At 41.9% G+C, this 24324-nt stretch overlaps 5 protein-coding genes across 5 annotated transcripts; 3 read left to right on the top strand and 2 right to left on the bottom strand.

The window, feature by feature from the left end:
* The first annotated feature begins 13674 nt into the window (after nt 1-13674).
* Nucleotides 13675-14680, top strand: PV07_02402 (uncharacterized protein). The gene is made up of 3 exons (XM_016389008.1): nt 13675-14175; nt 14232-14305; nt 14350-14680. The coding sequence occupies exons 1-3, from the start codon at nt 13944-13946 to the stop codon at nt 14386-14388; spliced, it is 345 nt and encodes a 114-aa protein (XP_016255936.1). The 5' UTR covers nt 13675-13943; the 3' UTR covers nt 14389-14680.
* Nucleotides 14681-14927: 247 nt separating this feature from the next.
* On the bottom strand, nt 14928-15660 carry PV07_02401 (uncharacterized protein; the record flags this gene model as incomplete). The annotated part of the gene is made up of 2 exons (XM_016389007.1): nt 14928-15335; nt 15595-15660. The coding sequence occupies 2 exons, from the start codon at nt 15658-15660 to the stop codon at nt 14928-14930; spliced, it is 474 nt and encodes a 157-aa protein (XP_016255935.1).
* A 3179-nt stretch (nt 15661-18839) lies between these two features.
* Nucleotides 18840-20706, bottom strand: PV07_02400 (uncharacterized protein). The gene is made up of 4 exons (XM_016389006.1): nt 20197-20706; nt 19729-19803; nt 19604-19678; nt 18840-19544 (listed from the first exon to the last, which is right to left on the bottom strand). The coding sequence occupies exons 1-4, from the start codon at nt 20320-20322 to the stop codon at nt 19143-19145; spliced, it is 678 nt and encodes a 225-aa protein (XP_016255934.1). The 5' UTR covers nt 20323-20706; the 3' UTR covers nt 18840-19142.
* A 151-nt stretch (nt 20707-20857) lies between these two features.
* On the top strand, nt 20858-22559 carry PV07_02399 (uncharacterized protein). The gene is made up of 4 exons (XM_016389005.1): nt 20858-21619; nt 21680-21802; nt 21859-22086; nt 22142-22559. Exons 1-4 carry the CDS (start codon nt 21322-21324, stop codon nt 22378-22380), a joined length of 888 nt encoding a protein of 295 aa, XP_016255933.1. The 5' UTR covers nt 20858-21321; the 3' UTR covers nt 22381-22559.
* Nucleotides 22560-23527: 968 nt separating this feature from the next.
* PV07_02398 (uncharacterized protein) lies at nt 23528-24324 on the top strand (the record flags this gene model as incomplete). The annotated part of the gene is made up of 4 exons (XM_016389004.1): nt 23528-23561; nt 23638-23751; nt 23829-23965; nt 24037-24324. 4 exons carry the CDS (start codon nt 23528-23530, stop codon nt 24322-24324), a joined length of 573 nt encoding a protein of 190 aa, XP_016255932.1.

Raw genomic sequence — 24324 nt, 5'->3', positions numbered from 1 at the left:
TTAACTTAGGAGTCAACCGAAGCTATGCGAGTATAACCATAGTTAGAAAACTATATGAATACGAAGTAAAGAAAAGACTTCTATACCCCTTAAAGATAGTAGATGGATAACTATTAAGATAGGTAATGATAGAAATGAAAAACGTTCCGTTAATAATTACGAAATACGAGGAAATAATAAACCTAGATATAATAGATATCCTAGGATACAACGTAGTTTTAGGAATAGACTAGCTTTAAAAACATAACCTAACTATTAACTAGTAAATAAGGATAGTAATATTTACGAAATATAGCACTACATAAAGGGAGGACTAATTATCCTTAAAGGCTCTAAAAAGAACGATTTTAGTACGACTAATAGAACGTATACTAGTTAACTCTAGTATTAGGGAGATACTACCGGAATATAAAGACTTTAAAGACCTTACTAAAGAAAGAGAAGATAATACGGCCTTACTAGAATATAAACTATAAGATTATAAGATACCCTTAGAAGAAGAAAAAGATCCGGAATACTACGTATAACTAATCCTAATATCTGAAAAGGAAGAAGACTTCCTTAAAGAGTATATTAATAAACACCTTATAAAAGAGTTTATTAGACCTTTAAAGTCAAAAGTAGCTTATATAGTACTCTTTATACTAAAAAAGGATAGGGGATTAAGACTATATATCGACTATAGACGCCTTAACGCGATAATAAAGAAAAATTAATATCCGATACTAAGAATCGATAAATTATAGGACTGACTCTTAGAAGCTAAATAGTTTATAGTAATTAACGTAAGAGACGTATACTATAGGGTAAGAATAAAGGAAGGAGAGGAGTAGAAGATAGCGTTCAGGACTAGATAGAGTCTATATAAGTATCAGATAATGCCCTTTAGACTAACTAACGTACTAGCTACCTTCTAAGAACTTATTAATAATACCCTAAGAGAGTACTTAGATGAGTTTATCGTCGTATACTTAGATAATATCCTTATATTTTCTAAAATATACGATAAATATATCTAATACGTATAAAAAGTCCTATAAGTACTAAAAGAAAAGGACCTACCGATTAAATTAAGTAAATGCGAATTTTATATATATACAATAGTATTTCTAGACTATATTATATTATTATAAGGACTAGCGCTAAACCCTAATAAAGTTTAGACTATTAACGACTAGTTTATACTAATAAGTATAAAAGAAGTATAATAGTTCTTAGGTCTTATTAACTACTATAGGAGGTTTATCTAAGGATTTTTAAGAATCGCGGTACCTCTAACGAATTTAATAAAGAAAGACTATATCTTTAACTAGGATAATAAATATGAATACGCCTTTAAGGGACTAAAGGGATAGATAACCTCTATACCTATCCTTATATTATTCGACCTAGAAAAGGAGTTAATACTCAAAATCGATACGTTAGATAAGGTAATAGAGGTATATCTTATATAGAAAGATAAGAATAGCCGATTACGACCTATAGTCTACTACTTAAGACGAATAACTTAACTAGAATCAAACTACGATATCTATAATAAAGAATTACTCGTTATTATAGAAGCGTTACGATAATAGAGAGTATACCTAGAAGGAGTAAAGTACTTAATATAGATATTCACTAACTATAAAAACCTCACTTACTAGATAACGATAAAGGATCTAAATAGGCGATAAGTGAGATAGGTAGAAACCTTAGTAAGATACAACTTTAGAATCTACTATATTAAAGGAATCGAAAATAGTTAAGTAGATACATTAAGTAGAAGACTAGACTATATAGGGATAGTAAGACCTAAACCTAATACACTACTTAAGACTAACGAGTAAATACTATAATATAGAGGATACGACTATAATTTAGTAATTATAGATATTAAGCTAATCGAAGAGTAAAAATAGGATATTATAAAAGAAAGATATAATAGCTAACTTATAGAGTACCCTAGAATTATAAAAATAATTAAGTTAATTATAAGAGACTTTATATAGAAAGGACTTAGAAAAGATATCGAAGAATATATTAGAAAATACGATACCTATAAGAAAATAAAGAAAGAACGATATAGACTATATAGATTACTTATAGTACTATAAATACTAAATAGACCGTAGGACTCCATTATAATTAACTTTATTATAAAACTACTAATATCTTAAGAACCCCTTATAAGTAAAGAGTATAATAGTATTATAGTGATTATTAAAAGACTAACGAAATACGTATATATACTACTATTTACTGAAAAAGCGATAGTAAGAGATTTAGCCTACTTATTCGTTAGAATAGTTATATTATAATACGGGATACTAAATAAGATAATCTCAGATAGAGATAAACTATTTATATTACAGTTTTAGTAATCCTTAATGGACCTCTTAGGGATAGATACGAAGTTATTAACGGTATACTACCTATAGATAGATGGTCAAACGGAAAGAATAAACTAAATACTTAAATAATATTTATAATACTACGTTAATTATTAGCAGGATAATTAGGCATAACTACTACTAACGGTATAAATAGCATTTAATAATAGCACCGCTATAATAGGAATATCATTATTCTACGTAATATATAGACATTATCTAAATATATTTAAAACACTAAAATTTAAGAAACTAATATTAGAAGAAGTAAGGATAGAGGTTAATAAAATAAAAGAGCTATATAATATAATGTAAAAGGAGTTATAAAAAATATCAGAAAAAATAGTAGAAAGAGAAAATAAAAGAAGATCTAAGGGATTAGACCTTAAAAAGGGAGGGATAGTCTATATAAGAAGAAAAAACATTAAAATAAAATAACTAAGCGATAAACTAGATTATACTAAAATCGGACTATATCGCATTAAAAAGAAACTAGGACTAGTTATATACGAACTAGATCTCCTAAAGACACTAGAAATACACCTAGTATTCTATAAATCCCTACTAGAACTATATAGGGATCTAAACGCGAAACTAGGACTAGTAGAGATCGATAAGGAAATAGGAGAACTAAAGTATGAGATTAAAAGGTTAGTTAACTTTAGCCCTAGATCGGAAGCTATTAAGTATATCGATATATACCTAGTTAAGTAGTTAGGATATGATAATTTAGAGAATACTTAGGAATATAGCGATAACTTACTATCTAGAGTAAAGAAGGAATACTATTAAAGGATAGGTACGTAACCTATTATTCTAAAAGAACTAGAACTAGAAAACGAGACTAATACTAAACGCTAGCGAGGAATAACCGACGTAGGACTCTACGGGATATAAGAAATGAAGCTAGAAAAGATATTAGTCTATTAAGGGTTCCTAGTACTGACGTAATATCTAGTATATTAGTTAATAACGGAACCTAATACCTAGGAACTAAGGGAAAACGTACCTAAGACACTTATTATTAAATATTACTAGTACTACATTAGATTATCTAGAGTTAAGCCTAAGGATCGGGATAAAGAATAATAGTACTAAAGAATCATCGACTAGATAACTTAGAGAGCTATCCTATATCCCTGAACTCGGGAAAAGAGAGGGACGGATCAGAAAAAATAACCGCGTTAAAAGCTAGATTATCCTAGATAAAGGGATCCGTATCTATTACCGCTATATCCGTACTATCACTATCGTTAAGTAAACCTAGGGCCGCTACCTTACGATCCGCTATATCCTCCTAACGCTTCGTCAGGACATCCACTGTTTTATTTATATTAGTAATACGCTACTAAGTTTCTAATAATTACTTAGCTAAGGCTAATATTAAATTTTAGGCCTCCTAGCCTTACTAAATTAACTCCTACTTCTTATTTTCGAGTTAATCAAACTTAGCCTTAGAAAAGTGACTATAATAGGTTATATTCTTTTTAGTATAGGGACCGCACTTCGAATAGCTACGACGAATAATGTAGATAGAGTGCGATTTAGTATACTCTAGATAGGGATTAAGAGCGCGGGAGCTGAGCTTTATAATAGCGTCACTTAAGTTACGATATCGTTAGGATTAAGGGGGTTTCAGAATCTTTAGCATAATTAGCCATAAGGAAGAAGTAAAAGGAAAGAGGAAAGGGATACGCTTACCTTAAGTACGTTAAGGGTAACGTATACGTTAAAGGAGGGGGAGGTATTACGAACTGACTATATAGGAGGCTAAGGGGGGAGATAAGGAGGAAGGTTAACTAAGGAGAATATATCAGACGCTAGTGTCTTAGTAAATATATTAGTATAACCTAGTAGGGTAATAGAGTAATATACCTAGATAAGCTCAGAAATATGTTGATATGTTTAATATATCTAATAGAGTAACATATTAAACATATATCCCGAGTAGTATATAGCCGCACTTAACTATATAGTTCTCCTCGTAGTTAATAATAGTTATATAGAATCGAGTTCCTCACGATCATCTACTATACGTATAGGTCTATATACTATACACTTAGTTTCTAGTCTTAGCTATAGCGTCCCTCCCTACTATATCACTAAGTAAACTACTACGGGTTTGCCTGTGGACACCTCACGTGTCATATAGTAGCTCATAATACTAGGGCTATCTAGTAGTTAGGAGGACTAACTGTTAAAATACTAGATCTTACTAGACCTTAAAGGATTTACGTAACGCTAATAGACTTTAGTACGTATATCTATAGTTAATATTAAGTTTCGTTAGATAACTATAGATATATAATCTTAGGAGTACTCTATTAAAATATAGTTATCTATCTATAGCGGCTAATAACTTAATCCTTAGGGCTTATATAGGTATATAATTTAGGATTTAATACCTATCTATAGTAAATAATTAGCCTACTAATTTTAGTCCTAAGATTCCGTTAGGAATATCAAATATTTTACCGTAGTGTTTTTAAATATTTCACGGTTACTATAGAGTCTACCTACCCTATATAATTAGTCCTTCTAAATATTTCACCATGAAATATTTACGGTATTACTAATAGGGTGTGATGGGTTGAACCCAGGAGAAGGCTCAGTTCTGGCGAACCAGCGCTAAGACTAATGTCAGGAAATACTACCTCCTAATTAGTCAAGATTTACCTATATAATATATAGGCGAAATACTACCTCCTAATTAGTTAAGACGCATACGGTATAAGGGATATAAAGTCCTAATAGCTAAGATATCGTACGTAAGGGAAGGTAAGGAGTTAGAATAAGTACGTAAGGGAAGGTAAGGAGCTAGAATAAGTACGTAAGGAAAGGAGTAAGAAGGTGAGGATAATAGTTACCTCCTTACGGCGCGTTAGAGGATATAAGGAGAAAGGAAGGATAGCTATTCCTTCCTTCTCTCTCCTTAGATTTATCCTCCTTATTACTAGGTTAATTAGCTAGTTATAGAACTCTTTCTAAACCCTTACATTAGGATAAATCTCCTATTTCTCGTACCTCCTCCGTATATATCGATAATAGAAATGGATTCATTATCTATATTAGGTCTAACTCTACCCCCGGAGTAGATAGCGTAGTTATATTAGATAGTTCAGATATAGAACTAGTGAATAGAAGGTCTAGAGTAGCTACTCTAGAACTAGTAGAATAGTGGGAGTACCTCTACTCCTAAGTTAATATTATAGGAGAATAGTAACGTACGAGAACTAATAGCTATATGCGAATTATCAGATTAGAAACATTAGAAACTCCCTAAACTCCCTAAGTTTAGCGGAAAGCGGATAGAATTTTAACTATAGCTTACGTAGGTAAAGGCGAAGCTTAGTATCGATAAGGATAAGGATACTAAGATCGTACGATTTTAGTATATATATAGTAGACTACGAGGAGAAGCCCTTACGTAAGTTAGCGCCTAGGTAGATATAGTCACTTTAATAGACTAGATAACGGTTTAAGGTCTTTTTACGTAACTATAGGTAGCGTATAAAGACTACGAAGCTACTAAGCGAGTATCTTAGAAACTTAGCTTTATATAATAAGGGATAAAGACATTTAGTACGTTCCTCGCTGAATTCAATCGTATAATACTAGACGCTAGCGGTCTTAGCTAGGATAACTAGGTTAAGAAGACCTTCCTAGCTAACTATCTATTATATAAGCTATAGAATATAATTATAGTAACCTCTATCCCTAGGTCCTATAAGGAGTACTATACGTTACTTTATACTATTAGTACTAACCTAGAGAACCTCTAATGAAAGAAGGGATAGGATAAGCCCCATACGATAAAGGGCTCGTTAACGCCGATTAAGGTTACCTTAGCGGAAGATATAATAGAGTAGGAGCCGTTAGACGCTACTACTACGGCCGTTATACGTATATAGTGTACTCAATAGATATCTAAGGAAATATTAGATAAGCGAAAGGAAGTAGGACGCTATCTTTAATATAGATTAGGAGAACACTTTATACGCTAATACTCCCTACTTCTAGTAATGCGTCCTTAAGTAGGATATATAGTAACTATAGTTATAACTATAGAAGAAGAGGGTGAAGAGGATCTAAAAAACGAGTAGCTCCTAATAAAAGTCGCCGTTAGGAGCGTACGAAGATTTAGGAAGTCTAGCGAGGATTTCGAGACTTAATAGATAAGTTACCTTTCTTAGTACCTTTAATAGTAAATAAAGAGTATTCTATATCTATACTTATAGATTCTAGATATTTATTATACGATCTTATTAATACTTATTTTACTTCTCAATAGAATCTTTAGCGTATATAGATTCCCTCTTAACCTATTATAGAATTTAATAAATTAACGAACTTATTAATCTTAGAAGTGACTAAATTAGAGATCGATATTAATAGATATAAGGAAACTACCTTTCTATATATTATCCCGAGTTTAGTCTCGTACGATATTATATTAGGACTTCCTTAGATAAAACGGAATAATATATAACTTTACCTAAAGGAGTCCTATCTATATCTAGAACTATAGAGGATACGTATATAAAACGAATCAAAGGCGACCCCCCTAAAGATTAACTATAGCCTTATAAGCGCGGTAGCTTTCTCTCTACTTACGCGACGATAATATAAGTAGAAGGGTATATAAGTGTTCGCTACTAGTCTAGCTAATATTAATAAAGCTCTAACGGTTAAAAAGATAATAGACTCCCGTACGAAGTTATTAGAATACTTACACCCCTTCCTTAACGTATTTAATAGGATAATAGCGGATAAACTACTATCGCTCTAAGGGAAGAGGGTAGACTATACGATAGACCTTATATAGGACGATAGGAGAACCCCTAAGGTACCTTAGAGCCCGTTATATAGTATATTAAGAAAAGAACTACTTATTCTACAGAAGATACTTATAGAGCTACTTAATAAGGAGTTTATCTAGGTGAGTAACTCGCTAGCGGTAGCGCCCGTCCTCTTCGTACGAAAGCTAGGGGGAGGACTATGATTCTATATAGACTATTACGGATTAAATAAGATTATAAGGAAGGATCGGTACTCTCTATTATTAATCTACGAAATACTACGGAATATTAGATAAGCTAAATAGTATATAAAGCTTAATATTATCGCGGTATTCTACTAGATTCGCATTATAGAAGGAGACGAATAGAAGATAGTATTCCGTATAAGATATAGACTATATAAATAGCTTATTACCCCTTTTAGATTAGCGAACGCGCCTAGTACATTCTAGAAATATATTAATTAGACCTTACGCGACTACCTTAATGTCTTCTACTTAGCCTATATTAATAATATCCTAATCTATTTATATAGGTTATTAGAAGAGTATCAGAGTTATATCCGGAAGGTCCTTAAACGCTTACGTAAGGTAGGACTATGGATTAATATTAATAAGTGCGAATTTAAGGTTAAGTTAACGAAATACCTAGGGTTTATTATTAAAGTAGAGAAAGGCGTATAAATAGATCTAGAGAAGATAAAGGTAATCCTCGACTAGAAAGCCCCTAAATTAATAAAGGAAGTATAAAGCTTTATTAGATTTACGAACTTCTATAGGAAGTTTATATAAGACTTCTCTAAGATTATACTTCCTATTATAACTCTCATACGGAAGGATATAATATTTTAATAGATAATAGAGGCGGACTAAGCCTTTATATAACTAAAAAGGATATTTACGACGGCTCTAATATTAATCCTATTTGACTATAAGAGAGAGACTATTATAGAAGTTAACGCATTAAAATAGTGTATTAGGGGGACGCTCTTCTAAGTTAATAACGAGGGAGTTATACGCCCCTATATCTTCTTCTTAAAGAAGAATTACCCGGCCGAATGTAACTATAAGATCTACAATAAGGAAATACTCGCTATTATATAATGCCTAAAGAAATAGGATACTGAACTATAGAGTATTAAGAAATTTAAGATTTAGTCTAACTATAAGAACCTTAAATACTTTATATCCGTACGAAAACTCACTAAGAGATAAATATATTAGTCCCTTATCCTATTAAGGTATAACTTTACGATCTTATATATCTTCGGAAGGTAAAATATTTAAGTAGACGCCCTCTCCCGGAGAGAGTAGGATATATCTTAGGACTAAGAGGATAAAAGACTTTAGTATCGTATAGCGCGCCTTATTAAGCTAGAGATACTAGATGGAACGGGATCTAAGGCGCTATAAGTAAATATAATATCGATAGAAGGACCGTTAATTAAAGAATAATAGAGATTAACTTAATAGAATAACTAGATATATTAGGAAGCTATTAAGTCTATATAAAGAGAGACCTATATATTCCTCTCTAACCTAGGTCTAAAAGTATTAATTATAGAATATACCCTTAACGAGGAAGAGTAACTACTATTTCGGGGACGGCGCTAGGTACCGGAATTAGAGGCTCTCTATATAGTAATTATTCAATAGGTATATAACTCGAAGGTTATTAGTTACTTAGGTCGAGAAGAGACGGCGACCTTAATAATAAGGTAGTTCTTCTAGCTAAATATACTATAAGATATTCGAAGGTTTATACGGAACTACGACGTCTATAGACGGATAAAGGCCTAGAAGGAATAGAAATAGAGGTTCCTAAAGCCTCTCCTAATCCCTAATCGACTATAGAAGGAAGTATTAGTCGATTTCATTACGGAACTCCTAGAAAGTTAGGGCTATACGAATCTAATAGTTATTATAGATCGATTAGGGAAAGGAGTCTTACTTAAACCGTTACGTATAATTAAGTTAAAAGATATAGTAGGAGTCTTCCTATAGACGTTCTATCGGTAATATAGACTATTATCGGTAATTATATTAGATCGCGGCCCCTAATTCGTGAGTATACTATGAAAAAGGATCTATTAACTCTTAGGTATTATATAGTGACTATCTATAGCTTACTACCTAGAGATAGACGGATTTACTAAGCGAATAAACTAAACGGTCGAAACGTACCTTCGTACGTTTATAAATGGAAAATAGGACGACTAGGTAGAACTCCTACCTATAGTGGAACTAGTAATTAATAATCGTGACGTATACTCTATAGGAGTAAGCCCCGTTCTTCTTACTATATAGATATTACGTCGAGCTACTTTAGATATAAGAACCCCCCTATACGGTGGAGACTCCTTAAGAACCTATATAATAAGTAGACTTTATCGTACGGTAACTCTAAGAGGCGAGAGAATAAGCGTAGTCTTTAATAACTATCGCGTAGTAGGAGTAGGAGGAGAGAACGAATTAAACGTAATAATAGGCACCGTAATTCTAAGTTAGCGATAAGGTATAGCTTAACTTAAGAAACGTATAAATAACGCGTACTAGTAAGAAACTAAACTAGAAGAATGCGAAGTATACCGTTATAGAGGTAGTAGGATCTTATAGCTACCGCCTAAATACCCTACCGGGCATTCATAATATCTTCTACTTAGACCTCCTTCGTACGGCCTTAATAGACTCTCTTAACTTATAGAGAACGGACGATAACTAGCCTACGCTAATAATAGTCAGAGACGATGAAGAATATGAGGTGGAGGCGATCCTAGAAGATAGGGTCGTACAAAGAGGAAGAGGATCCTAGAAGTAATATCTAGTGAAATAGACTAGATACGCCGAACTAACGTAGGAACCGGCTAACGCGCTATAAGACTCCGCCGCGCTAGACACGTATAAGGCTTCCTAGGTAAGTATAGAAGGAGGGAGGGGTGATGTGATGGGTTAAACTTAGGAGAAGGCTTAGTTCTAGCGAACTAGCGCTAAGACTAACGCTAGAAAATACTACCTCCTAATTAGTTAAGATTTACCTATATAATGTATAGGCGAAATGCTGCCTCCTGATTAGTCAAGACGCATATAGTGTAAGAGATATAAAGTCCTAATAGCTAAGATACTATACGTAAGGGAAGGTAAGGAGTTAGAATAAGTACGTAAGGGAAGGTAAGGAGCTAGAATAAGTACGTAAGGAAAGGAGTAAGGAGGTGAGGACAATAGTTACCTCCTTACGGTGCGTTAGAGGATATAAGGAGAAAGGAAGGATAGCCATTCCTTCCTTCTCTCTCCTTAGATTTGTCCTCCTTATTACTAGGTTGGCTAGCTAGTTACAGAACTCTTTCCAAACCCTCACAGTTATACTCTCTTATAGCTAATTTATGATACTTACTTTACTATACTATTCTTTAGTTACTTAACTACTTATACCTTACACCTACTAGGCCTAGCTTATATAATAAAGGATCTATGACTGAGGAGCCTAACTAAGTTTAGGTTACGCGGGAAGTAGCTCTGATAAGGGATCCCTAACAGCACCTCAGATCTCCTTCAAACCTTTCCCGTTACAGTAGATACAATTGTAGGTAGTGAGAACTACTCTAGAGGTACTGTGGAGGGTTTTTCTCCCATTTATCTTTCTCAATAGTAATGCAATAGCTATAGTCACTTTTTCTATCTTATACTTACATTAGTCTTTTGTATAAACGATCTAATTCTAGTAACCCTTGATCTTCAACCAAAACTAAGCCCTCCTAACCGGCCTAATACATTCAAATGCGCTGCGTATTCGTCCCCCTAGCCTTTTTATTGCCATTTCTACCTTAGCTTCTTCCTCTAGTTAGAAAAGTTGAGCTGAGGAGTGGGAGCCCGGGCAAGTCAGTCCTTAACCGCTCTAACGAGATGAAGGCCGTGTTGGAAGAGACTAGGTCTAAAGTTAGTATGTACCGCGAAAGTTCATCATTTAGGCGTAGAACTTACCCCCCCAGCTAGAGGAAGAAGCTAAAGTAGAGGTATAGCCCTAAACAGACTAGTAAAGACAATTGCGAAGCGTATTTTTGAATGTATCAGAGCGGTTAGGAGGGCTTGGTTTTGATTGAAGATCAAGGGTTGGTAGAATCAGATCGTTTTCACAAAAGACATATAAGATAGGAATAAGCGACTATTGATGAGGATGAAAGAAGTAGCTCTGGTCGAAGGGACTGAGGTGTTTATATAGGAGAGGAAGTAGACGTAGGGCGGCCGGCGTCTTCCCCCTTCACAATAGGTGAGACATAGCGGATAGCTCACCCGGCTCACCGCAACTCCGGCGAGATCAGGGGGGTATCATCTATATCCCGGTCGGGGATAAGTATAGAGATAGGTGCGTAGGCCGATCTTGCCTATGTGTATCTCTGTATTGACGAAGCTGATCGGTTTGTGAGTGCACCAAATATGTGGTCAGGGTCCTTTTCCGGGCCGAAACCCCAGTCGGGAAAATGCCCTACTGTGTTTCGCCAAATGCCAGTTCTGGTCCTATTCGACCTTTCTGGCTTGAAAGATGGTGGATATGGTGGTGGCTATGAAGGTCCACTTCGGGAGCAAAGGTGGATATTTTAGACTCAGGCTCAGCTGAGTACGATTTATGTGTGAAATGGCTCTCTAGGCGCTGAGGCTCGATCGGCATTGCGAACTAGTCAGATGCAATTGGACAAGGGCTTACCGGCTACTTTGTCCGGATACTTTCTACTCGACGCCTCTTGCTCCCTGCGAAACCGAACCAAGATGGCTTCAAGACTCGGTGGGTGTGTCAGACATCAACTATAGACCAACATACTCAGCGGCGAATCTTCTCAAACCCTTTGATCACCAGCAGAACGAGGACAGACTTGCCACCACCCCCTTCCACCAAAACACAATCGATAAATTGAACATACAGCCTGGAAGTCTACGCGCAGGGTTGTCCCCCTGTCATTATCTGTGCCAATTCGTTGTGCTTTGTCTTTTCTCCACCTGTCGACACAATAACAAGAAGTATCGTTATGCCGGCAAATCTTCAACTGTGACAAGCAAATCTCTCATTCGGATGCGAAGGACGATGAATCGGACGTATTTCGTAAACTCGCGGTGCCGGATCGACGGTGTAAATTCTTTGTTCACCTATATCGAAATCAGAGCAAACAAGTCGGTGCTGGGGGGAGTCGGGTTCTACCGAAATTAGCCCCGCGCGGACCTCCGGCATTTAGACCCTAGTCGGGGGGTGAGCGATGGGTGCAAGCCAAGCTGGGGCTTTAGACTTTGACTGGATCTGAGAGCACGCCACATGGCGCATCTGACGTGGGCGACTCAATATAGTGGGGCCAGCCGGATGAATGGGCCGATGATCTGTGCTCCTGGAATAACCCAAAAAGAACTCCGTACTTGGCGACTATCCAGTCTTAACCCTCAAAGGTTTTCAATTCTTCATCATTATAGAGTAACTTCCTATCATTTCTATACTTTGGACACTTGTCAGGAGAAAATGTCCCCTTGTACGCGCACAGTAAGGGTGAATGGATACACTACATCCAACACTCCAACGGAACTTGATGATCCTCTCAAAATATTTCACCCGAAGCAGGGTCGACATCAGCGTCCACAATTCATTGGATACACTCGTCATACACCAATCAGAGAGTTTCTTACCGGTGGATATTGTAGTGTGGCGCCCTGACGGCTCTTATATCCGATCCCCACAAGGACAGGGTTCTTAATGTGACATTCAGCTGAAAGCAATCCTGATCGCCGACGGAATTCCTTTTCCTGTCCACAGCAGACATGCCAAAGTATTTGTGATCCCCATTAGTTAATGGAGTCCAAATCATGCCTGGACACACCGACATTGTGCAGTCAGAAGTTAAAGTCCGAGTGCTTGGCCCCAGCCATACAAGCATTCACGCCGCTTTCCCGTGAGTCGAGACGCAACCAACAGATGCAGATATACTTCTCCTACTAAGACGGTCTTGTAAATGCTCCTCAAGACTAAGTGAAAGGGTCTGGTGAAATCTTTGTGGTATGCATCTATGAGATTGACCCTACATCAGGCGTTAAGTATGTCTCCAAAACTTCTGCTTAATTCCGACCGCCCATATAATATGGTAATTACCCCTGGCCAGTTGGGTTTAAAATTGCAATGCGCAAGATGGACCTGGCGCCCCTCGAACTTCCGTAGATCGTAGGCTTGTCTCCGAGAGTGCTCCCGTCAATGGCCCACGAAGCGGTTCATGTGGCTCATTCGCTGTAGTAGAGGGATTACCGCTCCACTCACACTATAGCTATCCACTTACCACTTCTTGGAGGTCTTCCCTCCAGGATTCTGCATATTCCGGAGATTGAAACCCGGACCGATTTCCCCGGGAATGGCGGTCTATGGGATTGCGAGATGCGATGGCTGTTAATCACCGTCAAGCTTTATGTAGGGTTTCGGAGATGCGTACATAATATGTTGCTGTCACAGTTGCTTCAAACACATCATATCAGCTACCGAAGGTTCAAGCCACAGCCAAATGTCCCTTCTGAGGCCCCTGCCGATCCCAAGCTCTTCGATTTGGCTGAATACCATCCATGGCGAAAGGGGAGCACAATTTCCAGATGTGATACTATCTAAGCCGCCCGAGACGTATAAATAATCATGTCTCTTCCCAAGTTTTTCCCAAAATCTTCATCATCTTCAGCCTTCATCAAACCAGCTTACCTTTGCCATTCACTTCCAATTTTTCTTCGAAAAGATCACACTCATTTCGTCCTTCCAGATCATCATGTATACTCTTCTTCTCATCACTCTCGCCGCCACTGGCGTTTTCGCTGGCGTTCCGGTCAAGGCTCGCAGCGACAGTGACTTGACCGTCGAGGAAGCTAGCAATCAGTGCGGCAACGGACAAGTCATCTCCTGCTGCAACACCAGCACTTCCAGCGGCGACGATTCCGGCATCCTCAGCGGCACCCTGAATGACGTTCTCGGAGGCAGCTGCAGCCCCATTCCCGTCAATGGTCAGTTCCATCACCCGTCAAGACGGATAGACGTTGTTCTAATGTCGTTGTTATAGTCCTCGGCGTGCAGGTCCCTCTTCAACAAGCCTGCGGTGACAACCAAGCCGCTTGCTGCACGGGCGACCAAACCGTAAGTATTTACTCATACTTTAATACACCAGCTAACATCAGTAGGGACTTGTCAACGTCCAGTGCACCCCCATCGCGCTCTGAACACGGACAAAATTTCACGGATCCTCCCCGAGCCTCGAGCAGATCAAGACAAAGATGGAGAAGAATCGTGATCAGAGACGTGAGCTGAAGAGTTGTGGAAGTCATGCGTTGAAGGGTTGTGAAGAGTAAAAGTGCTCTGGAAAGATCTCAATGAGAAGTGTCCGGAAATCTTTTGGAGAGTCTGCTATTCTTTGATAACAGATCGAGGGTGGATGCATGGGGGGCTTTACATTCTTTATCCTTGGACCGTATAGGTAGTCACTCCTTAATAAATCAACCTATTTTGGTCAGATTGATATTTCTTCTCTCTCAGTGTCTGCGTGTATATTTCTCATTGGATAGCAGCCAGCCGCTTTATAGAGATGGTTAACTACAACAGGCATTCCACTCGTAGGTTTTCGCTTCCATAAGCTGATGCTTCCCAACCTTGTACCAGCTACTTCTCTCGGACGACTTGTTATAACAAAACTAGTTCAGTGCACGCTTGTCCTCAAGTTGAAGCACTCCAATAATCACCGTTAATTACCCTGAGTATCCTCCTATTCCACCTTTGACCAGTCAGGCTGCTTTTCAGACCATTTGTATTCGATATTACTGAAACCGTCTGTAGCGAAACCCCAGGAGAACACCAAATCCTCTTCAGTACTTGGGTTGCAGAATCCATGCTCAGCATCGCCCGGGATATATATCGCGTGTCCGGTGGTGACCCTATGACGGATACCTTCTAGTATTATAACCATATGACCCGAAAGAATATGATAAAACTCTGCTGGTTTGTGTCTGTGTAGAGCTTCGAATGCTGTCTGGTGGCTAGTCCGTGCTGGAAATCTCGCAATCCCAAAGGTAAGTTCGTTTGTAGGGGTCGTTTCGTTGGCGAATATATTTTGAAATCCCCCAAATATTCGTCCTGGCTCTGGAAAGCCCAAGACTGGCAATGAGTCAATATCCTGCTTACTCAAAACGACAGGCTGTATAGAGCGTTTTTTGTCTGTAGTGGCTGCCATGATGTAGAATAGCTACTATTTCGGGGGGATTGAGCTGATAGGGTCGAAAGTCCACTTGGTGAAACTGTTGTAGTTAATTAGCCTGCTTCAGCTCAGTCACTGAGCAAAAACAAAGTGGGCTATTCGCTGTTAGATGGTCCGTCTTTATAGCTTCCACAGTATGTGTAAATAGTAGATGATTGGGTCAGTGATGATCTCTCACTATTTCCGAACTTGGAAAGAACTTGTGTAAACTACGCGTCTTTTCCATAAGGATAATTATACGCATGATCGCATCACGACAAAGGCAATTGACGTGCACGAAGAGGTGAAAGAACCACAGATACTTTCTTATCTAGGAAATAAAACCCGAACCGTTGCGGAAAGCGTCATCGAACCTAATCCAAATTGGTCCGATTACCTTCCTTAGAAATGGGTGATAGCTTCCTCCGCAGATAATTGGTGAGGGGAGTACTTGATCTTCCGCACGCCAATCACGTGATTTTCACCGCTGGAAAGAGCAGAAGCCGCACTACCCAGCCATTCTCTTATGTTGATAATAGCGTGGATCGTCGAATGGAGCGCCTTAATTATTAGTAGGTGAATGTATTAGTCTCTATGATAGTTGAATTGATTCATTCGCTCAATGGAGTCCCTAATGGTTTCCTCGCACCCTTCTTTTGCAGGCCACAAGGCTCAAAATTTTTCACGATTGTAACAGTCACTATAACACGCTCTCCCCTTTGGGGATAGTAGCCGTAAACGAAACCACCGGGGATAGTGCCAATGGCCAATGTTCAATTACTCTTATCGGACTCGACCCTTTAGGCGGCTACGTTTTCGCTCGAATAGCACCCAACAAATACACTAAAGTCTGCTCGTATTCAGGCAGCCGCTTCCGCCGGCGCTATTTACGCCACCCTCAGTGGCTTCTTCCATTTAAACATCTTATATATACTTCCACGGCCCGCTTTTTTTTTTGGACGTGCATTATGATTGCCATTTCTATTTCACTTCCTTTGATGATTGAATATGTGGAGATTTGGAGTTGAATTTTTTGAGAATGAGGAGAGTACGAGTGTCCTTGTAAGTACCTACTATGATTGCTGCCGGTAACAACAACAAATACGATTTATCCGAGCTCGCAGCGAAGAAGGCGAAAGCAATGTGTCGCCTTAAATGTAAATGTTCGGTTTTTTCCAGACGTCAAAGGACGAGACCTTCAATCCTATCGTTGTGGCTACTAGGAGAGGCACGGCAGTGTCAAATCAGCGGAGCGAAATGGACTCGAAATATTTAGTTCAGCAACAGAGCTTGCCTTGTAATCAGGGTAATGCGGGCAAACTAAGCTCTAGCCATCCGGCATATTTGAAATTGTGTAGCTTCACACTCCAAATCCCGGCCGGCTCTCGGTAGAAATGCCTATTCCTCTTTGTAGGGGGTGAGCCTTGACAGCTATATAAATTGTCACCTGCATTTGCGATAACCTATACTACTTGGTCACCTGGAAAGGGGAATGGCACAAGAGTACAACGAAGTCCGACGAGCCCCGCCGGCAACTTCGCCCAGGCGAATCAGGTCCTTTTACCGAAATATGAACCTCAATCAGTGAACCAAGTCGCTGGTTTGATCCATTATCGTTATCGGTCACTGCGTCTATGTAGTTATTTGGGCGTAGGTATGCCCAAGACCATATTGGTCTGGTCGCTTAATGACTCGAACCGTTCGTGTAACAGCTTTGCCTATAACACAAAGTCGACCTTATTTCAGCACAGGCGGCATTCTGAAGAATGCCGTGGATGGGATCGCGACTGATCTTTGGGGCGTTGACATTCACCGCCGAGCTGTGTCCCTGACCGTGTACCTTACCGCGTTGCTGGCAGGCATCACCGGAGAGTCCGTCTTTGGCGGACTCATCGTAAACTCGCTGTATTGGAGGTGGTATGAATGTGCTTTCTCAATCTCGCTCAAATGTTTCGCTGAGTCCGTGGTTAAACAGGATATACATCGAGCTTGCAATCTATGAGACACTGCTACCGTATACTTACTTTACGCTCGGCAAAACGTTCCCCCTAGTTTCCTCATCGAACGAACGTACATACAAATCACGTTCTACGAGGATCATCTTATCAGAAGTGTGGGCAACTTCACGAGTGACGCTGACGCAGGGATCCGAATGCTATTTTCGGAGTTCATCATCGGCACCTTCACACTGTGGACGTCGTTCGCCTTCGGTACGGTCTTTATGATGGCAGCATCCGTACCCCAGGTGTGCACGGCAATTTACAGATAGAATGAAGCCCAGGGTGGAATTTTCTCCACGCCTCTACTAGTTGGAGCCCTCCTGGGCGGCGTGGCCTGCGGCATCCAAGATTTGATTATCTACCCGCGCATCACTGCCAAGCGATCGAATCCGGAAGGTTGTACCTTGCTATCCCGGCCACCTTGCTCGGAGTTGCGGCCGGCATCTTCATGTATGCATGGACTGCGCTTCCATCCGTCCATTGGATTGTGCTGGCAGTCTCACTAGTGCTCGCAGGATTCGGAGTCACATGCGTCGTGATAGCTGTTACAGTTTATGTGACTGACTGCTACGCTTTCAATGCTGCAAGTGCTATATCTGTGGTGGCGTTTGGGGAAAACTGCTTTGCGGCATTTCTGCCACTTGCACCACCGGAAATGTGCACACGTTTGGGCTTCCGATGGGCTGGGACTTTGCTGGGTGTCATAGCGCTGTTGCTTTGTGCAGCACCGGCTTTGTTGAACCTGTTTGGGGAGAGCATTAGATCGCGAAGTCAGTATCTGAATGTGAACAAGGAGGTGCAGATTTCCAAGCTGCAGCTGCTCGGTGGACGGCAGCCTTGTGGGAATACTCGATAGGCTTGTGCGTCACGGGAATCTCCGGAAGATCTTGGCGTCTCAGCACTATTGCATTGCTGGATAGTCCCTCTACTTCCTACCAGTGAGAAGGGGTATTCATCCTATCGTATACCATGCATTTCGTTCCAGCTCGCTCTCACCCCACTTAAACATTTTGGCAAGTCATGGCGAAGAGACTGCATGGCGGTAGGCCTGAATAGTGGATTTAAGTCACTGGGCTCTGAGAATCAACCAGCTCCCTTAAATCAAGTTACAGCTTGGACACTCTCCTCGCCACTTCCCATTGGACACGATCTTATTTAGCGTCTGAGAATGATTATTACATTCGCTAGTGACGTATCCTACTAAATATCATACCGTATAGAGAGAGTAGGCCCATCCCATACTGAAGGATGAACCCAGTGTAAACGTGGTCAGTGGTTCTATCGCCACTTCAAGAAGGTAATTTGGTCGTTTACTGAATGAAGTTGTTCTCATATGACTGTGCGGTGTATCGATGCATGAGCTAGGTCAAATAAGATAATCAAGTAGACAGATATCTTTCCAGAACAGGCCAGGGATAGTTGAGACTATTGGATGCGTGAAGTCTGGAAAATGAATGTGTTTGTATTCCCATCTACCCAGTCTATTGATTCTGCCCGTAAAGAAACAAGAACACATCCAAAGTCCCAGTTTCCTATTTCCTCCCTCACCTCCTATGCTTCAGATCATGATTTTTGTGCCCTCATATTGAAATAATCCCGTGCATTTGCGGCGTGTCCGGAAAAATCCGAGATCCCCGCCGCGCTCATTTCAATTCAAAAAGCCTTGTAAGCTTCCACAACTGCAATCGTCAAATGCTCGGCCATATCCATCGGATTTTCATCCGCAACACTTGTTAGGCTGGAGCGCTTAAGCTGCTTCAACGGCAACCTCTCCGTCGTAGTCCGCAATGCCGATCAACCAGCCGAAAAGGTTAGATTCAAGCGTGTCGCGCTTAGCGATGAGGTTGTCGTCCTCTCCATCATAATCTGCGACGGCGATCAACCAGCCGAAAAGGTTGGATTCAATCGCATCGCGCTTGGCAATGAGATTCGTATCCTCTCCAGAATAGTCCGCGATACTGATCAACCAGCCGAAAAGGTTAGATTCAAGCGTGTCACGCTTAGCGATGAGGTTGGCGTCCTCTCCATCATAATCCGCAACAGCGATCAACCAGCCGAAAAGATTAGATTCAATTGCGTCGCGCTTGACCTTGGCGTCATCGTAGCGGATTTGGCCCCAGCCCGCAAGGAGGAGGTCCTTATCGAGCTCCTAGAGAAGTATAATCAGTATATACTCGCTTTTAGATAGAGTATATATCTTATACTCACTGCGCGTTTAGTCTTTGAGTCGGTAGGAATATCGACTTTAGGTGCCCATACACCCAAAAATCCACTGTCAGTATCCTAGTAATCTTTAGTATATTCTACCTTCGTTATTCCCGGAAATGACTCACCACGTCGCGCTTGACCTTGGCGTCGTCGTAGCGAATTAGGCCCCAGCCCGCAAGGAGGAGATCCTTGTCCAGGTCCTATAGTAGATTGATCAGTGTCCTGTCGGCGATATGGTAGGCTCGTGAGGTTTGGAAGCTCACCGCCGGAGCCGGAGCCGGCGCCGCGGTTGCCATACTCGCGGCATACACCGTCGCAAGACAGACTTCAGAGAACTTCATCTTTGCTGAAACAAGAGCTGGAATAGCTAGCGGGAACAAAATGCAAAGTATTGGAGAGACTTGGGGTCCTTAAAGAGGTAGTCGCAACTTGGAGACTGTGCGTTGGTTTTCGCTTCACTTCGCTGAGCTGGAAGATGATGTACACTCAAGTTGAGGCCGAGAGATCTCGAAATATATACCTTATAGACCAGGTGCTTCCCGGAAGTAGGCACTTTCAAAACTCCAGATCGAGACCTATCTGAAAACACATACCTTTGCTAAAGGCTCCGTTCTCAGAGACTGTCCTGGAATGTTGCGAGCGTGTTCGGCAATCTCAGGATTTCGCGCGTATCGCGCTCTGACATTCTCAGATCCGGCAACCTCACTGCTGGAGAGCATAATTGCAGGTCTCTGAGCATTACGGCGGTAATGTGCCCGGAAGTCGTTGTACCATCGCCCTGTCTAGGTCATGAGGTTGTAATTGCGCCGTCATCTAGCTGTAAGGTTCGCGCGTGCGAAGGTGATTGTGGGCTTATGTTGTCAGCCTACAGCACTGGCGTGGCAGACGTAGGAGACATGACATGGAGGGCGCAGGGAATATTGCTGGCGATTCGAGTACAGACCAAGTCCAGAGCTTGGTGCAGGGGCTGAGGAAGGCATACAAGAGAAACCGCCGCATCAAAATGACGACAGCGGGGCTACGATACCGTGTTAGACTGGCGCGCACAATAGGGGAATGAGGCCTGGCGAACGACGGTTCAGCGAAATGCACAAGCTGCGGCACCACGCAGGGCATGGAGTGAAGGGTGAGACGGCTAGAGGATGTGTAGAGTCGAAGGATCAAGTCGTCGAGCCATTAAGGCAACTACGGCGAGACGTTCAACTCCGCAGCTGCGCCCGAGGAACAGAACCGTGCTTGATTAATGCCACGTCGTGGGCCTCGAAGCACCATATCAATTACTATTCAAGAATTAGACGGTGTGCTGCTGGTACTACTCCACAATGGCCAGTGACAAAGTCGCCCTTCTATTATTCTCCGGCGCGTAGCTCACTGCGCCCGATTCAGCAGGTGTCGCTCAGTCTTTGCCGCCCGCGACACGCGTCGAGTCGCTGAAAATTGCTTGCGGAGCGCCGGATTTGGACTTCACTAGCCATCTGGGATCTTCCTGTGTGAGATGCCTTGGGCGGGCTCTGGGAGATTAAGCTTGAGGCGGACTATGGACAGTCGCACTGTTTACCATTGCTATGATGTGATCTCGGAGCTGAAACTTTTTTCATAATGCTAACCTCAGCTTCTCACCAGGCACCTCCTGTCTCGACCTCAATCCCCTCTTCAGGTCGTAAAGTTGTTTCTCCCAAGCACCACTTCTTACCCCCCTTCCCATCACTGGTGTCCCTATGAGACTACTGGAATCATGGCGACAGCAACGCCAACTGTGGCCTCTGCCTTTGAAAGTGCGTACCATAGGACGCAGTGAGTCTCCAACCTCAGCAGCAGAACCTTTGATAGACAAGCAAGAAGAGGAGGAGCTACGGCGGTGGAATCCAAGGTCTCGAAAGCCGCTGCCGAACATACAAGCTGCCTTGGTTCATACCTTGATCTTCTTATCGTACAGTACCATCCTTCTCTTCTTGGGGACAATTTACACATTTGGACCAAATGAGCGACGATGTGCCGAAGCACTGTCCACCTGGTGTACGTGGCTTTTCTCTCGGAATCCTTGCTTTATCACCCCCTTACTGACTTCTGTTGAAGCCCCGGCCATTTCCGCCGTCGAGTATGAGCTGGATACCTTCAAAGCTGCTTTCAATGCCTCAACCATATATCGGAGTGCCCCCTCTCCTGAGGTGGATGCCGCTTGGGATGCCATTACGAATCGTACGCGGCCATGATGATTAGAATGCGGCTGGGTGCTGACACTGGCCATCGTTCAGAACCCGGAATCACTCTCTCGAGAGACGAGTTGGTTAACGAGCTAGGAAAGGATCCAGTCTACGCTGTTCATCTTCAGCAAGGAGGCGAAGAACTCTACACTGGCTTCTTAGAAGTCTTTCACCAACTCCACTGCGTGGATATGCTCCGGCGTTACACACACTGGGATTATTACGCCAGCACTTATCCCTCCTTTCTAGACTCGGCAGACACGCTGCGGAGCCACCTAGGTATGCGGCACTCATGAGAGCATGACATATACTGACAAGATTGTTATTTGTTCAGATCATTGCATCGACGTGCTACGCATAAATCTCATGTGCACCAGCGATGTCAGCGTCATGACTCACCACTGGATTGCAGAAAAAAAGTGGCCAGACCCGGACTTCGAGACGAGGCACAAATGTCGGAAATTTGACGCGATAGTTGATTGGGTCAACGAGACGCCGCGCAAGATGTACACAATGCCTACGAAGCCGCCCGACGCCGTGCTTTTCCAGCCGCTATTGAAGCATGGACATTAGATAGCCAATTCTGCAGACGTTTCTGTTAACTACCTTATAATAGATATATCGAGCATTGGAGAAGTCCAACAAGGAAACTCCCGTGAAAGCACGGTCACTCTACCAGGGCTTGTCACCTGCCTAGACAACACGTTCGTTTGAAATTTTCACGAACTGTGTAGCAATCCAATAGATACCAGTTTCTTCAATTAGTCGTTTTGAAGCTCTCATTCGCTGCCAACGCTTGCAGCCAGAGGACTACCAGAGCCGCAAGGCCTTGGTTCCACATATGTGCCAGACTGTGTCTAGTTGTCCAAATCGAACACTATCCGGCACCACATAGAGTGATCGCTGTCGACGAGCGATCGATGAGCGTGAGACAGTCTACAAGACAATAGCGATCGCAACTGGCAAGCTAGTCATCTGATGGTAAGGCGGGCAGATCCCTGGAAGGATTCAGCGCGCGCTCGCTCGGGGCCGCATCGCCGTGTTGAGTCAGCCTGAGGAGAGGAGATCTGGAGGTCAGCTACGTGGCCGCAGAAACTCACAGTAACATAGTGGAGAACATTGTCGATCGCGCGCGAGCTGACGCACGGTTGATCCTACAGGGGTGGAGATGCTTATATGGAGGCTAAATCCAGCTCTACGATGAAATGCAACACCAGTCGGCAAGTGCAATTTCACAATGCCATGCCCGCTGCAGTTCGCATACCAGCCATGGTCAGAAGATGCTGTTGCTCGTCGAGACGGATCTCATCTCTAGAGGTCAACCCACAGAGTGATGCGCGATACACATGCAGCCCATCGAGGTCCCCGAGGATTTCTTTGACACGCTGAAGCTGGACTATCAACTCCCACATACCCCTTCAACCTGCTCAGTAGCTATCTATCATTGCACCTTGGCTCATGAGCAATGTCGCCGACGAAGCTCATGAGGATGACATCTTTCCATGACGATCAAGATCCTGAGGCAGAGCTTGGGACCGCACAGGCCTCGTTACTAAAGCACGAACAAGAATTCCAAACCGAGTCCACAAAGACGAGCCCACGGTGGGCCGCAGCGCCGGTGTAGAGGCTCTTGTGTCGACTCAATACTGCATTCTTATTTCTGAACCTGCTCTTCATCTTGATACTAGCGCAATATATCTTCCACCTCGCGGAAACTGACATGTCATCGTGCCTACGAGAGATCTCGGCTTGGTGTGAGTTTACGCCCTTCCGCTGACCAGCAAGCTTGGGGCTGGAATCTATGATGAAGTTACTGATCAAACATGTAAGCTCCCGCCCTCGATGCTATCGAATATAACTATCGTTCCCTCTTCGATGAGTCAATCCAGTATGGTGGCCTGCCAAGTCCTGAAATCGACGCAAATTGGGATGATCTTGTAGCAGGTGAGTCGCAAAGTATCCTTTGCACACTTGGGCAAGGGCAGAATGGGCAAGGCTGGTGACTGATCGCGATCGCGCAGAACGGCCTTTTGCGCTGACAGAAGTCGAAGTCACTGACAAGCTCAGACATTCAGCCACCAAAGCAGTCCATTTTACAGAAGAGGAGGGTGGTGAATACCTCGGTTTCCTCGAGGTTTTCCACCAATTGCATTGCATTGTGCGTATCTTCGATGTGGACGAGAGAAGCAGGCACTGACTCTATGTCGGGCCGAGAGCCCGACTTGACAGAACATGCTTCGCAAGTTCGTCTATTCAGACTACTACGCGTCTGACAGGGCGCTGCTGGACACGCCCGACAACGTCCGCATGCACATGGATCATTGTCTTGAAATGCTTCGTCGCAATGTCATGTGCTACGGCGACGTGTCGGTGCTCACCTATACGTGGAGCGCGAAAAAAGACATTCCCAACCCAAACTTCGATGTGATGCACAAGTGCCGGAACTTTGACAGAATCGTGGACTGGAATCGAAACGGTGAGAGGGCATTGAACAGAACACCGACAAAACCGGTTTAG

The sequence above is a fragment of the Cladophialophora immunda genome (assembly GCF_000835495.1).
Source record: "Cladophialophora immunda strain CBS 83496 unplaced genomic scaffold supercont1.1, whole genome shotgun sequence".
Classification (NCBI taxonomy): Eukaryota; Fungi; Ascomycota; class Eurotiomycetes; order Chaetothyriales; family Herpotrichiellaceae; genus Cladophialophora; species Cladophialophora immunda.
The sequence above is the reverse complement of the archived record's forward strand: the minus strand, read 5'-3'. Positions and strand labels throughout refer to the sequence as shown.